The sequence below is a fragment of the Oncorhynchus nerka genome, linkage group LG6, assembly GCF_034236695.1.
Source record: "Oncorhynchus nerka isolate Pitt River linkage group LG6, Oner_Uvic_2.0, whole genome shotgun sequence".
Lineage (NCBI taxonomy): Eukaryota > Metazoa > Chordata > Actinopteri > Salmoniformes > Salmonidae > Oncorhynchus > Oncorhynchus nerka.
In genome coordinates, this window is record NC_088401.1 from 58155641 (window position 1) to 58172306 (window position 16666).

The following is a 16666-nucleotide window of genomic DNA, read 5'->3' on the forward strand; positions in this document are numbered from 1 at the left end:
ATAACGTTCAGATGACATCGTCAACAGTAATAAAGATAAGCAAGGCTGAGAATATACAGTATACCTATGAAAGTTGTTTTGTCGGAAGCCAGGGTTTCCATGTAGGTTTTCTGACTTATTAACAGCCAAGGGCCAGGAAAGGGCCATATTGTGTGAAATCAATTCTAATTACAACATTGCACACACAGAGATGGTAAAACCATGACAAAATAATGTATTTAGGATTTAACTTGACTGTGTGATAGAGTTGCCTGTCACTATGTAACAATGAACCACATGTTGGAAGTAGCAAGACTCTGTGCATGATTTCTATTTTTCAGATGATGCTAATAATAAAAATAATAATAATAGTAGATTTATAGAGTTATTTTCATTACAGTACATGAAGAATCTCAAAACAAATGTATGTGCAAGTTGGAAACATCTTTCCAGGCGTCTGGCAACCGCGGAGAGTGTTCACTCAAACGTCTGTGGCTCCACACACGCTGGAGGGAGATCAGTGACAGTGGCTCTTATCTTGTAAAGAAGTTCAATACATTGTTGAGACGGGATATTCTTTATTCTGACCTTGAGTGAAAATATTAGTTAAGAGTGAAATATTTGTTCCCCACGATGCCTCAATGTTTTTTTGTCCTTTGTCGAATGATCTTCGTAGAAGTCACTGCAACGAGTCTGCTCTTCAATACAGCTCATCACAACCTTGCCTTTCATCAGTTCTCTAAAAGTAACTGTTTTCTTCAGCCGTGAATGTATTACATTACAAGGGTTTTTGTAGAAAGGCCAATCGTTTTATGGCCTCATTCAGATTTAGCTTTGTATTCAGCTTGCTTCCAAATGGCTTACATTTAAAGACACGATGTAACATCACACCCCACTCATTATACAATGAATACAGTGGACCACAATTGGAAATGGAAGCATCTAAGGGTTACAATATTATAGGTGGGGGGGATTGTGCAGTTTTGAACAGATCATTTTTCATTACAAATCTATGTGGTCTCCAATGCTAAGGAGAGAAACTCCATTTCATTTAATTCACCACTATTTCACCCCTACGTGTAACGTATCATCAAAATTGGTGCTCAATGGCACGTTATATGACATCCACTGTAGAATGAAACTGTTAAGACTGATGTGTAAAGCAACGAGGAGACCTCAAATGACCCTTTGTGAGATGTCGACAAAACCTAGTCCTAGTCGTTTGTTTGCTATGCTAACTCGCTAATGAAACACCAAATTTGACAGTGTGTTTATGAATTAACGTTCTCTTCTCAGGACGAGGTGCTATAGTCTTGCCTAACTCCTGCTTGCCAGCATCAGAATGCATGGTGGAGAGTAGCCAGCGACCCCGAAGGTCATGGCAGGCAATCTCATACATTTCGGGTTGAAACCAGATGGCCGTGTGTTCTCTTCCTCCTCTGGAGAGCTGGGTGCAGCCTGGCTTGTCGGAACTTTGCACAGATTGGATCAAGAAAGCGGGACTAATGCTGAAAGAGTAAGCCTTTTGGACCGGGAAAGGTTCGTGAAGGATGGGGTGTGGTGGAGACATCTCCACTGCATCTTCCTCTGTCATCAGGGAGGCCCAGTTCTCATTAAAATACATTTCCAGCGAGTTGGGGCATGAGCGGTGTGGTGTGTGAGGGTGTCTGGGTATCCATGGGCGGCCGTGAGAGAGAGAGAGTGAGAGCACAGGCATGGGTCCAGCTGTTGGAGCAGAGTATGTGAAGTTTCCGTACTGAATACACAATGTCTCATGCCTCGACACGCTCCGTGTCAGACCTCGATGTGAGGAGAATACACATTGGAGCAGCCCTCTGCAATCTGACTCTCACTCAAAATGTAGTATTCGGCTTTTACATCTTTTAAAGTTATGTAGACATTCTTTAATCTATTATTCGTGAGTGTATTTTGCTGAAATGTGTGGTCTTGATTTTAGGAAAATACACAAGCATCCTTCTCAGGGACATCAAAAAGGTAGCAAAGTGGATTTGTTTAATTTTACAGTGTAAGTGATCTGATTGTCCTAGTGTGATTTGTCATAATGCTCAGAGCAGCTGGCATAGTGTCAGTTTTGCAGGTTAAGCAAACCGCTTAATTATGACGAGGGGAACACTTTCCAAAAAGTTGGGAAGGAAAACATGCTCACGTCCCCAGATGTGATCTATATGACCTGTCACCACTTACAACAACTAGAAGCCAAATGTCTGCACGGAATAAACCATTAGATGTTAATCAACTCCCCTCTTCTCCATTTATAATAACTGCCTGCGTTTTTGTGTTCATGTTCTCTCTTCCTTCCCAATCGTCCAACATTTGGACATACAGTATGTAAATGTCCATCTGCTTGGTCAATGCAGAGTATGCATGAGCAATTGGTCTCTGAGGTAATGCCTATTCACTGGGCTTTTGGCAAGTCTGTCCAGCCTCTTTTCACTTCGGAATAGAAGTGATCCGGTGACGCACTCCAGGGCTCCGGTATATTCTGTAATGAAATCCAGATGTCATTGAATAAGACTTCTCTGTGCTCTTTTTTTCTAGAATATCTAACAAGCCCGGCCAGGGGTAGAGATCAATGAGAGGATGTCCTTTTATCTGCTTATTATCAGCTATCTTCAAATCCTGCCACAGAACTCCAAGCCATAAAAAAAGACCTTTGTTCTCAAGTCTTGACCCACTGTCCAGTTGGAACATTTGTGTGTAGCTCAGCCTCTGACAGAGATAGCCATGGCCGAAGAGTCCAACGCAAAGCCCATCAAAAGGAAATCATTTAGAGGGTCTTTAAATGGGTTCACGTTCGGAGTTGTTGTTTCCTCTGTTGTTCAATACTGTACTGTGGGTTCCCTCATAACAGACCCATGACTGACATGTCTTCCCCCCCTTTCGTTCACCTCTAAAGGAGCTACCAAAGACATGGGGAAAATGCTGGGTGGGGAAGAGGCTGAGAAGGATCCTGATGCAGAGAAAAAGGAGGAGGAACGACAAGAGGCACTTCGGCAACAGGAGGAGGAGAGGAAGGCAAAATATGCAAAAATGGAATCGGAGAGAGAAAACGTCCGACAGGGCATCAGGGATAAGGTAAAAATGTAATCCTGTTAAATGAATCTTATTTAAATATATTCAATCCCATTGCAAGTTTCATACTCACATGTGATTGCCTCCCGAAGCAAAACTCATGCATACATTATCGCTGTGTGTGTGTGTGTGTGTGTGTGTGTGTGTGTGTGTTTATGTGTATGTCTGTCTGTCTGTGCATAAACAAACAATGCACTATGCTTGTTAAATTCCTATTTGATAACTATTTCCATGTCATCCAATGTTGAAAATCTGGTGGCTTGGTTCAGTAGCGGTGTCTTTTGAGCCTGGCAAGAAAAGAGTGACTTGATATAACCTCAGAGAAACATGCTTTAGAGTTGGAGAATTAGCCGTGAGCTTGAGTGAGTCATGAGAGCCCTTGCTTTGGAGAGAGACAGAAATGACAAAGTGCAGCTTTAGCAAGTGTTGAAAACCGAAGACTGTGGAGACTAAATGTCTTCTTAGCAAAGACTAATTTCTCAAGCAAGATTTTATCTAGGACTGTCTGGGAGTGGTCTGAGTGGGGAGGGGAAAACGGAAAACTAGCTGTTATTGGCAGAGGTTTGGAACGCTTTCTTATTGGTCTATTAAAGTGGAACTGACAGCATTCTAGCAATATGAAATCTTATTCATACAAATCTGTTCATATAGACCCCCAGGAAGAATATGACAAGCAAGCACTCATGGTCATTTTCATGTATTTCAAAATGTAATGTTAAAATTCTCTAGCGATATAGAGTGGGAAAGCAGCCATGCGCTAAGACAGTTAATAAAACCATCGGTCTTGTCAAGGAGTCTACATGGACCTGTGCGCCATAGCCAATCAGAGCTACAGTAGACCTATATGCAAATAATCCATTTGGTACACTGGCCATTTATTTAACCAGGCAAGTCAGTTAAGAACAAATTCTTATTTTCAATGACGGCCTAGGAACAGTGGGTTAAATGCCTTGTTCGGGGGCAGAACGACATATTTTTACCTTGTTGGGGATTCGATCTTACAACCTTTCGGTTCCTAGGCCAAAGCTCTAACCACTAGTTTACCTTAAAACTAGTTTTATTTTGTTGCCCTGCTCCGGTGCGGCCAGCCTAGGCTACTGATCAATTGTTGCTGTAATAGGCCTCCGTGTTTCTTCTTTGCATGGTGTTTTGTTGCAGGTTTAGTTTTTAGATTATTCATTGTCAAGTTTTAAAATACGAAGACAGGACTGTGGCGTGTGTCTGTACACTTTCCCTCTGCTGCGCGCTGTAAACGGGACACATGGCAGTGCAATTGAAGTTGAATTCACCAATGCGAGCGCACCAGGCTGTAATTTAATAAAGTAGATGACTCAACGGTTGACTTTATACTCGTTTGTGTGTCCTATACAGCCCACTGGCCTTGTTTGACACATGTGCATTAGCTTATTAGCCACGTTATGACAGACTTGTGTTCATTGCCCTTGCTAGTTTGATTGTATTGACATTTCCAGCCTTAGTCGTCCGTTTTTGTTTAAAAAATTGAGTCAATAAAACTGAACAGTGCATGCCAAATGGGTGGAGGCAGCAAGCAATGTACCAGGCCAGCGGCGATTTACAACCTGATAGCAATATTTCTTGGACTACCAAGAAATGTATTATGGTGAATTATAGTAATCATGCATTTAACTGCATCCATCTATTCTGCCAACAATGCCTTAATGTACATGGTTCAAATATAACCTATATTTAAACCTCTTATAAAGTTGGTTTTGAAGCATAAACTGGGAATTTGATATTTTGGACTGATATGATTGTCTGTTTGTTTCATACCTCCAAAGTAGTTAAAACACTATCACCAGGCAGGCCAAAACTCCATCCCACCAAAACAGGCATCAATTTCAGGCATTATCATTTTAACAATTTCACAGTATTATTACAACCTCATAGTGTGAAAATATACACTGAATGTGCAAAACATGAAGGACACCTTCCTAATATTGAGTTGCACCCCCACTTTTGCCCTCAGAACATCCTCGATTTGTCGTGGCATGGACTCAAAGGTGTCAAAAGCGTTCCACAGGAATGCTGGCCCATGTTGACTCCAATGCTTCCCACAGTTGTGTCAAGTTGGCTGGATGTCCTTTGGGTGGTGGACCATTATTGATACACACGGGAAACTATTGCTCATGAATAACCCAGCAGTATTGCAGTTCTTGACACAAACCAGTGCGTCCAGTACCTACCCAATTCAAAAGCACTTAAATCTTTAGTCTTGCCCATTGTTACAAACCGGCTCGTAGACCATAACAAAGACAGAGAAAACACGGAGATAAATAAATAACCTAAATATATTTATTACACAAAGTAAACTATATACAAGTAACAGTGGTGTGTGTAGTGGATGCATGCATAGATGGGGATAATGAGGGGTGTTGAGAGGTGCCAAAACAAATGAACACAAAGAAGCCCCAAAATGTCACAACAAAAACAACAGTGTGTCTGCGTGGAGAGAGTCTCCTTGATGTATGGGGGGAAAAACAAGAGCAGAGAGAAAGAATACGGTAGACCGAATGGGAGAGTCGTCACAACCCCCGTTTCTCTGTAGAAACTCTATACAGTCCATTCGGAAAGTATGTAGACCTCTTGACATGTTCCACATTGTTACATTACAGCCTTATTCTAAAATGGATTAAATAAAATACAAATCTACACACAATACCCCATAATGACAAAGTGAAAACAGGTTTAGAAATGTTTGTTGATTTATTAAAAATAAACAGAAATATCTTATTCACATAAGTATTCAGACCCTTTGCTATGAGACTGGACATTGAGCTCGGGTGCATCCTGTTTCCATTGATCCTTGAGCTGTTTTTACAACTTGATTTTAGTCTACCTGTGGTAAATTCAATTGATTGGACATGATTTGGAAAGGCAGTTGGTCCCACAGTTGACAGAAAAAAACAAGGCCATGAGGTCGAAGGAATGGTCCGTATAGCTCTGAGACAGGACTGTGTTGAAGCACAGATCTGGGGAAGGGTTCAAAAACATTCATCCAGCATTGAAGGTCCCCAAAAACACAGTGGCCTCCATTCTTTCTAGAGCTGGCCACTTGGGTGAGAAGGGCCTTGGCCTCCCTGACCAAGAATCTGATGGTCACTGACAGAGCTCTAGAGTTCCTCAGTGGAGATGGGAGAACCTTCCAGAAGAACAACCATCTCTGCAGCACTCCACGAATCAGGCCTTTATGATAGAGTGGCCAGACTGAAGTCACTACTTAGTAAAAGGCACATGACAGCCCACTTGGAGTTTGCCAAAAGGCACCTAAAGACTCTCAGACCATGAGAAACAAGATTCTCTGTTCTGATGAAACCAAGCTTGATCTATTTGGCATGAATGCTAAGCATCACGTCTGGAGGAAGCATGGTGGTGTCAGCATCATGCTGTGGGGATGTTTTCCAGCGGCAGTGACTGGGAGACTAGTCAGGATCGAGGCAAAGAGGAACGGAGCAAAGTACAGAGAGATCATTGATGAAAACTTGCTCCAGAGCGCACAGGACCACAGACTGGGGCAAAGTTTCACCTTCCAATGAGACACAAACCCAAAATATTCCTTTCATCCTCACCTGTGAAGATGACAGTCCTCTTCAGCCATCCCACCAGCGGTGCACAGGCACTGCCGGAAACCACACACACATAAGACAACAGGGACTGAGGTGGCCTGGGTGAACCCCAGTCATCACAGAGCACTGCCAGAAGTCAGTGCACACCATGTCCAAACACTAGGTCATTTGTAATTAAACCTGTGAAACCTAATCATGGCAACCCCTCCTCCCAATCCTTATGCATCTCTGTACAATAAGCTTTCAAAGACATAAGGGCGCTCCTTGACTCTGCGTGTGATAGGCCCTAACCAAATTGTGTTTTAATATGGAGCTGTTGGAGAACCTGACCAAACAGACCATCTGAATATCCTTTTGGATTCCAAACAGCGAGGTAAACTGAGTCGAAGCTTTTAGCATGAACTTAATCGTGATAGACCAGAGACGATAGGCAGCAGGAAACCTAGTGGTCTAACACATCACAGTGAACAGGTAACTACTACCATTCTTAGAGCGAGGCAAAGGGCCAACACAGTGAACAATCAGATACTCAAAAGGCCGGCTGACTATGGGAATAGGATACAGCGGTACCGGCTTAATAGCTTGATTAGTTTACCCGTTAATTGACAGGTTGATGAATGTAGAAACATCCCTCTTTAACTTAGATCAAAAGAAATGTCTAAGTATGCGATTGTAGGTTTTCCTCATGCCCAGATGTCCAGGAGCATTGTCCTGGGAAGTCTTCAACACCAACTCACGAAACCTAACTGGTACAACAACCTGACTAATAGCCTCCCCCATGAAACTACTATGAGGCACTCTTAGAGTGCTACTATGAGGCACCATTCTCTCATCAGGACATCATGCTGGAGAAAATAGCCATGGGCGACATCTCCTAACTGTTTCACGGGCACAATTTGGTCATACAACTTTGTTCAACCCGATTTCCCAACTTAAAACACTATTCCCTGAATCAGTCTCAGCAGAGAAGGGTAACACAGACAAACAACCTAGAGGCACCTGTGTACCTCAGGATCTTCATTGGCACTGGGTTGTTACTTCCTAACAGAGACACAAATTCCTCCCGAATGAAATGTAAATAATCTGGGTCAATTGGGACTTTCACATGAACCTGGGCATGAGACCAAGTGAGAGGAGTGAATGGATGTCGGACAGGCACTGCTAACGCCGTAGGCTTAGGTTTAATATTAGCATGAGTACTACATTTACCCTTAGCCCCGAGAAAAGGACATTTGTTTTCCAATGACCTAGATGAATGAAGCATTGCCCGTGAACAGTGTCTCGGTAGGCAAGGCCCAAATCTATCCAAACGCCCCCACTCACTCGGTATACGGGGCTCTGCAAAGCCACCATCGTGAGTCCAAACAAACTCGTCCGCCAAAACTGCAGCTTCAGAGACACTCTTTTTCGTTAATGTACGTGGCTATTCGATCAGGGATTATGTCCTTAAATTGCTCTAGCATAATTGTAAAATCAACATGAATCTGTTTATCAACCCTTTTTAAAGTTCTAAATCGTTGTCGGTATGCCTCAAGGACCAATTAGTAAATCTGTAACAGTGATTTTAACCTTACCATAGCTGACACTGTCGGCTACATCAAAAGCTGAATATGCTTCCTGCACTTTACCAGTCAACACATTGCAAGTGCGATCAAAAATCAGGCCAACTCCTAGCAACAGCAACGCGCTCAAACGAAAAGAACATCTCAGGTTCCTTGTCATTACATTTTGGCAACAGTAGTAAGTTTCAAACGTGTCCGGGGCACCTTCGAGAGAGGAGCGACCCGTAGGTAAATCAGGGTCACCTTCGAGAGAGGAGCGACCCGTAGGTAAATCAGGGTCACCTTCGAGAGAGCAGCGACCCGTAGGTAAATCAGGGTCACCTTCGAGAGAGGAGCGACCCGTAGGTAAATCAGGGTCACCTTCGAGAGAGGAGCGACCCGTAGGTAAATCAGGGTCACCTTCGAGAGAGGAGCGACCCGTAGGTAAATCAGGGTCACCTTCGAGAGAGGAGCGACCCGTAGGTAAATCAGGGTCACCTTCGAGAGAGGAGCGACCCGTAGGTAAATCAGGGTCACCTTCGAGAGAGGAGCGACCCGTAGGTAAATCAGGGTCACCTTCGAGAGAGGAGCGACCCGTAGGTAAATCAGGGTCACCTTCGAGAGAGGAGCGACCCGTAGGTAAATCAGGGTCACCTTCGAGAGAGGAGCGACCTGTAGGTAAATCAGGGTCACCTTCCCTAAGCAAACTCTCCCAAGTGCTTTCCTTCCCTAACCACTTCCAGCCACTCTTGTTGCAGCTTGGTTTTAGCGCGCTCCAATTCCTGTTTAAATTCCAGGGGGGGGGGGGGGGGGAGTCCTCGGCAGAGGACTTCAATATCAACCTAACCATTTTTGGGGGTGATTATCACTAATCAAATCCAATTTTATTTCTCACTCGCGCTGAATACAGACCTTATCATGAAATGCTTACTTACAAGCCTTTAACCAACAATGCAGTTCAAGAACTAGAGTTAATCAAATATTTACTAAATAAAGTAAAGAAATTCTAATCAATCAATAAGGTAACACAATACATTCACATAACAATTAGGCTATATACAGGGGGTTCAATGTAAATCATCTGGGTGGCCATTTGATTAGTTTAGTTGTTAAGCAGTCTTATGGCTTGGGATTAGAAGCTGTTATGGAGCCTTTTGACCACGACTCCATTTTGTTGCTCCCTGCGTACAGACAGAAACTAAAACAAGAAGCTCCCGTGCTGAGGTCTGTTCAACGCTGGTCCGACCAATCTGATTCCACCCTCCAAGACTGCTTCCATCACGTGGACTGGGATATGTTTCGTATTGCGTAAAACAACAACATTGTCGAATACGCTGATTCGGTGAGCGAGTTCATTAGAACCTGCGTTGAAGATGTCGTTCCCATAGCAACGATTAAAACATTCCCAAACCAGAAACCGTGGATTGATGGCAGCATTCATGTGAAACTGAAAGCGCGAACCACTGCTTTTAATCAGGGCAAGGTGACCGGAAACATGACCGAATACAAACAGTGTAGCTATTCCCTCCGCAAGGCAATCAAACAAGCTAAGGGTCAGTATAGAGACAAAGTAGAATCGCAGTTCAACGGCTCAGACACAAGAGGTATGTGGCAGGGTCTACAGTCAATCACGGATTACAAAAAGAAAACCAGCCCCGTCACGGACCAGGATGTCTTGCTCCCAGGCAGACTAAATAACTTTTTTGCCCGCTTTGAGGACAATACAGTGCCACTGACACGGCCCGCAACCAAAACATGCGGACTCTCCTTCACTGCAGCCGACGTGAGGAAAACATTTAAACGTGTTAACCCTCGCAAGGCTGCAGGCCCAGACGGCATCCCCAGCCGCGCCCTCAGAGCATGCGCAGACCAGCTGGCTGGTGTGTTTACGGACATATTCAATCAATCCCTATCCCAGTCTGCTGTTCCCACATGCTTCAAGAGGGCCACTATTGTTCCTGTTCCCAAGAAAGCGAAGGTAACTGAGCTAAACGACTACCGCCACGTAGCACTCACTTCCGTCATCATGAAGTGCTTTGAGAGACTAGTCAAGGACCATATCACCTCCACCCTACCTGACACCCTAGACCCACTCCAATTTGCTTACCGCCCAAATAGGTCCACAGACGATGCAATCTCAACCACACTGCACACTGCCCTAACCCATCTGGACAAGAGGAATACCTATGTGAGAATGCTGTTCATCGACTACAGCTTGGCATTTAACACCATAGTACCCTCCAAGCTCGTCATCAAGCTCGAGACCCTGGGTCTCGACCCCGCCCTGTGCAAATGGGTACTGGACTTCCTGATGGGCCGCCCCCAGGTGGTGAGGGTAGGCAACATCTCCACCCCGCTGATCCTCAACACTGGGGCCCCACAAGGGTGCGTTCTGAGCCCTCTCCTGTACTCCCTGTTCACCCACGACTGCGTGGCCATGCACGCCTCCAACTCAATCATCAAGTTTGCGGATGACACAACAGTGGTAGGCTTGATTACCAACAACGACGAGACGGCCTACAGGGAGGAGGTGAGGGCCCTCGGAGTGTGGTGTCAGGAAAATAACCTCACACTCAACGTCAACAAAACTAAGGAGATGATTGTGGACTTCAGGAAACAGCAGAGGGAACACCCCCCTATCCACATCGATGGATCAGTAGTGGAGAGGGTAGTAAGTTTTAAGTTCCTCGGCGTACACATCACAGACAAACTGAATTGGTCCACCCACACAGACAGCATCGTGAAGAAGGCGCAGCAGCGCCTCTTCAACCTCAGGAGGCTGAAGAAATTTGGCTTGTCACCAAAAGCACTCACAAACTTCTACAAATGCACAATCGAGAGCATCCTGGCGGGCTGTATCACCGCCTGGTACAGCAACTGCTCCGCCCACAACCGTAAGGCACTCCAGAGGGTAGTGAGGTCTGCACAACGCATCACCGGGGGCAAACTACCTGCCCTCCAGGACACCTACACCACCCGATGTCACAGGAAGGCCATAAAGTTCATCAAGGACAACAACCACCCGAGCCACTGCCTTTTCACCCCGCTATCACCCCGCTATCATCCAGAAGGCGAGGTCAGTACAGGTGCATCACAGCTGGGACCGAGAGACTGAAAAACAGCTTCTATCTCAAGGCCATCACCACTAACATTGAGTGGCTGCTGCTAACACACTGACTCAACTCCAGCCACTTTAATAATGGGAATTGATGGGAAATTATGTAAAATATATCACTAGCCACTTTAAACAATGCTACCTAATATAATGTTTACATACCCTACATTATTCATCTCATATGTATACGTATATACTGTACTCTATCATCTACTGCATCTTTATGTAATACATGTATCACTAGCCACTTTAACTATGCCACTTTGTTTACATACTCATCTCATATGTATATACTGTACTCGATACCATCTACTGTATCTTGCCTATGCCGCTCTGTACCATCACTCAATCATATATCTTTATGTACATATTCTTTATCCCCTTACACTTGTGTGTGTATAAGGTAGTAGTTTTGGAATTGTTAGTTAGATTACTTGTTGGTTATTACTGCATTGTCGGAACTAGAAGCACAAGCATTTCGCTACACTCACATTAACATCTGCTAACCATGTGTATGTGACAAATAAAATTTGATATGATTCTTTGGTCCTAGACTTGGCACTCCGGTACCACTTGCCATGTGGTAGAAGAGAGAACACTATGACCTGGGTGACTGGAGTCTTTGACAATGTTTTAGGCCTTCTTCTGACACCGCCTATTATATATAGGTCCTGGATGTCAGGAAGCTTGGCCCCAGTGATGTACTGGGCTGTATGCACTACCCTCAGTCTTACGGTCAGATGCCAAGCAGTTGCCATACCAGGCGGTAATGCAACCGGTCAGGATGCTCTCGAAGGTGCAGCTGTAGAACTTTGAGGATCTGGGGACCCATGCCAAATCTTTTCAGTCGCCTGAGGAGGAAAATGCGTTGATGTGCCCTCTTCACAACTGTCTTGGTGTGTTTGGCCCATGATAGTTTGTTGGTGATGTGGACACCAAGGGACTTGAAACTCTCGACCCGCTCCACTTCAGTCCTGTCGATGTTAATGGGGGCTTGTACGGCCCTCCTTTTCCTATAGTCCACGATCAGCTCCTTTGTCTTGCTCACATTGAGAGAGGTTGTGGTCCTAGTATCACGCTGCTATGTTTCTGACCTCCTCCCTATAGGCTGTCTCATCATTGTCAGTGATCAGGCCTACCACTGTTGTGTCGTCAGCAAACTTGATGGTGTTGGAGTCGTGCTTGGCCACACAGTTGTGGGTGAACAGGGAGTACAGGAGGGACTAAGCACACACCCCCGAGGGGCCCCAGTGTTGATGAGCAGCGTGGCAGACGTGTTGTTGCATTTCACTGACGACACTCCCAGCTCCGCCCACCGACATCTTATTAAGGAAAACTAGAGCAGAGAGAAAGAATACAGCAGACAAAGTAGGAGGGTCATCATACCATACACCCTCTTAACCTGTTGCGTCGAGCAATCCCGTATCCGGGAGCGTAATTATAGCCTCAAGCTCATTACCATAACGCAATGTTAACTATTCATGAAAATCGCAAATGAAATTAAATAAATATATTGGCTCACAAGCTTAGCCTTTTGTTAACAACACTGTCATCTCAGATTTTCAAAATAAGCTTTTCAACCATAGCTACACAAGCATTTGTGTAAGAGTATTGATAGCTAGCATAGCATTAAGCCTAGCATTCAGCAGGCAACATTTTCACAAAAACAAGAAAAGCATTCAAATAAAATCATTTACCTTTGAAGAACTTTGGATGTTTTCAATGAGGAGACTCTCAGTTAGATAGCAAATGTTCAGTTTTTCCAAAAAGATTATTTGTGTAGGAGAAATTGCTCCGTTTTGTTCATCACGTTTGGCTAAAAAAAAAAAACTCAAATTCAGTCATTACAACGCCAAACTTTTTTCCAAATTAACTCCATAATATCGACAGAAATATGGCAAACGTTGTTTAGAATCCATCCTCAAGGTGTTTTTCACATATCTATTTGATGATAAGTCATTCGTGGCAGTTTGGTTTCTCCTCTGAAGCAAATGGTAAAATACACGCAGCTGGAGATTACGCAATAATTGCAACGGAGGACACCAACCGGAGCACCAGGAAAATGTAGTCTCTTATGGTCAATCTTCCAATGATATGCCTACAAATACGTCACAATGCTGCAGACACATTTGGGGAAACGACAGAAAGTGTAGGCTCATTCCTTGCGCATTCACAGCCATATAAGGAGACATTGGAACAAAGCACATTCAAAATCTGGGGCATTTCCTGTTTGAAATGTCATCTTGGTTTCGCCTGTAGCATCAGTTCTGTGGCACTCACATATAATATCTTTGCAGATTTGGAAACGTCAGAGTGTTTTCTTTCCAAAGCTGTCAATTATATGCATAGTCGAGCATCTTTTCGTGACAAAATATCTTGTTTAAAACGGGAATGTTTTTTTATCCATAAATTAAAAGAGCGCCCCCTATATCCAAGAAGTTCATGGAGCACATACACAATCTATGTCTCAATTGTCTCAAGGCTTAAAAATCCTTCTTTAACCAGTCTTCTCCCCTTCATCTACACTGATTGAAGTGGATTTAACAAGTGACATGAAAAAAGGGATCATAGCTTTCATCTGGATTCACCTGGTCAGTCTATGTCATAGAAAGAGCAGGTGTCCTTATTGTTTTGTAAACTCACATTTTTTGACTGCACTGGGCCATTAACATCCAACACAATAGGTGTGATCAGTCTTTAAACCAGACTTAAAGGTTTCCTCACTGTATGTAATCTGTAGATGTTACTGTCAGTAAGTGTGGAGTAATGTGTGGAATCATCACCGTCTGTGAGATAACCAACTTCCTATTTAATGCCAATCAATTGCTATGCAAAGAGAGGGGCTAAAGACGCAGCGTCTTATTTGCGGCACTGGCACTTAGCTGATCTCACCAGGATTAAGAATTCATCCCCATGTGTCACTCAAGATGTGACTGAGATGCAGTAACATCTCTGTTGATCTTCTCCAACATGCACAACCACACTATTGGCATCAGCAAAATGCTACGGCTCTTTCAGTAACTTCTAGCAATCTTGTGCCGTCTCTATTTTGCCGTTGTGTAAAGCAGTCAGGAATTGTCTTGGAAAATCAAGTGAGTCAGCTTATTTCATTGTTTAAGCCTCGAAGATGAAAGAACGCTTTTTCGAGCAGGCCTACCATGAAAGAATCATGAGCAATTAGCAAATTCACATTGGAATATGAAATATGACCAGTGTGTTAGAAAAATGATGTATTTACCTGATTTGTTTGATATTAATAGTTAACGATTATACACTTAACAGAAAGTAGGACATTTCTGTTCTGTTTAATTTTGTGTTTCTATAAAGAGATGGTTTCCACTCTAGCTTCCTGCAGTTAGTCTGGGAGTATGGTCAAATAAATGGGTTTTGCTAGAGATAGCTTGAGCTGACAATGACTTGGTGATAAAAACCTAAAGCTGGCATTCCATAGACAAGATGTGGTGTGTGTGACCTGAGATAGAGAGAGCCTGGAAGAGTTTAGAACAATCCCTCATTGTCTCATCTTCCTGGCATCTGGGAAACTAAGCCAGGTTGTGGGTAAAACAACACCCCATGCAGATAACCAGGAGATAGACCAGCGTGGCTTATGGGAGGGGTGGAACCAGCCCTGAATAAGGATTTTTAGGTCCTATATATGATCTTTATTTTTTCGTTATGAGTTAGGCTGCTCGGCCGGTTGACTAGTCTCATTATTGCAATAATTAATCGATATTGAATAAAGATGATTATTTGAAGAAATAACAAAGTCTCTCACTTGATTAGAATATTCCACAATACCAGTCTGATGCATTTTAATGAATATCTTACACACTTTTGATTTGTGTTATTGTGACTAAATTAGCATTAGCATTTCTATATGCCTCAGATCGTACTGAGTAGAGGTCGACTGATTAATCGGAATGGCCGATTTAATTAGGGCCAATTTCAAATCTGTATTTTTGGGTGAAGATTTGTCGATTAATTTTTTTATATATATTTATACCTTTATTTAACTAGGCAAGTCAGTTAAGAACACATTCTTATTTTCAATGACGGCCTAGGAATGGTGGGTTAACTGCCTCGTTCAGGGGCAGATTTTCACCTTGTCAGCTCGGGGGATCCAATCTTGCAACCATACAGTTAACTAGTCCAACGCAATAACGACCCGCCTCTCTCTCGTTGCACTCCACAAGGAGACTGCCTGTTACGCAAATGCAGTAAGCCAAGGTAAGTTGCTAGCTAGCATTAAACTTATCTTACAAAAAACAATCAATCATAATCAGTAGTTAACTACACATGGTTTATGATATTACTAGATATGTCCTGCGTTGCATATAATCTGACTGAGCATACAAGTATCTAAGTATCTGACTGAGCGGTGGTAGGCAGAAGCAGGCGCGTAAACATTCATTCAAACAGCACTTTCGTGCGTTTTGCCAGCAGCTCTTCGTTGTGCGTCAAGCATTGCGCTGTTTATGACTTCAAGCCTATCAACTCCCGAGATGAGGCTGGTGTAACCGAAGTGAAATGGCTAGCTAGTTAGCGTGCGCTAATAGCGTTTCAAAAGTCACTCGCTCTAAGCCTTCTAGTAGTTGTTCCCCCTGCTCTGCATGGGTAACGCTGCTTCGATGGTGGCTGTTGTCGTTGTGTTGCTGGTTCGAGCCCAGGGAGGAGTGAGGGGTGAGGAGAGGGACGGAAGCTATACTGTTACACTGGCAATACTAAAGTGCCTATAAGAACATCCAATAGTCAAAGGTTAATGAAATACAATGGTATAGAGGGAAATAGTCCTATAATTCCTATAATAACTACAACCTAAAACTTCTTACCTGGGAATATTGAAGACTCATGTTAAAAGGAACCACCAGCTTTCATATGTTCTCATGTCCTGAGCAAGGAACTGAAACGTTAGCTTTCTTACATAGCACATATTGCACTTTTACTTTCTTCTCCAACTCTTTGTTTTTGCATTATTTAAACCAAATTGAACATGTTTCATTATTTACTTGAGGCTAAATAGATTTTATTGATGTATTATATTAAGTTAAAATAAGTGTTCATTCAGTATTGTTGTAATTGTCATTATCTGCTTTTTTGGTCCTCCAATAATCGGTATCGGCGTTGAAAAATCATAGTCGGTTGACCTCTAGTACTGAGAGCACTCCCTGCCTTGCCCCCTTCTGAGTCCCAGTACACAAACTATGTCCTCTCTCTGCTAAAGCCACGTGATCCATCCTCCTTTAAGATGTTTACTGGCTGAGAATCACATTCTCTGCTTGGGAGAGCAGCAAAGTGTCACAGGAGAGTCCGACTCATTTTCCGCTTCCGTGCCCCAGGATGGTCCATCAGTCAGT

General features: G+C 43.5%; 1 protein-coding gene across 2 annotated transcripts in view; it reads left to right on the plus strand.

The window, feature by feature from the left end:
• LOC115130750 (complexin-1-like) overlaps positions 1–16666 on the plus strand; it is a 75366-nt gene that overhangs the window by 53644 nt on the left and 5056 nt on the right. For both annotated transcript variants that reach the window (XM_065019739.1, XM_029662174.2), the window contains one exon: positions 2897–3075. In XM_065019739.1, the coding sequence (XP_064875811.1) occupies positions 2897–3075 (179 nt within the window). The remainder of the gene's footprint in view (positions 1–2896; positions 3076–16666) is intronic.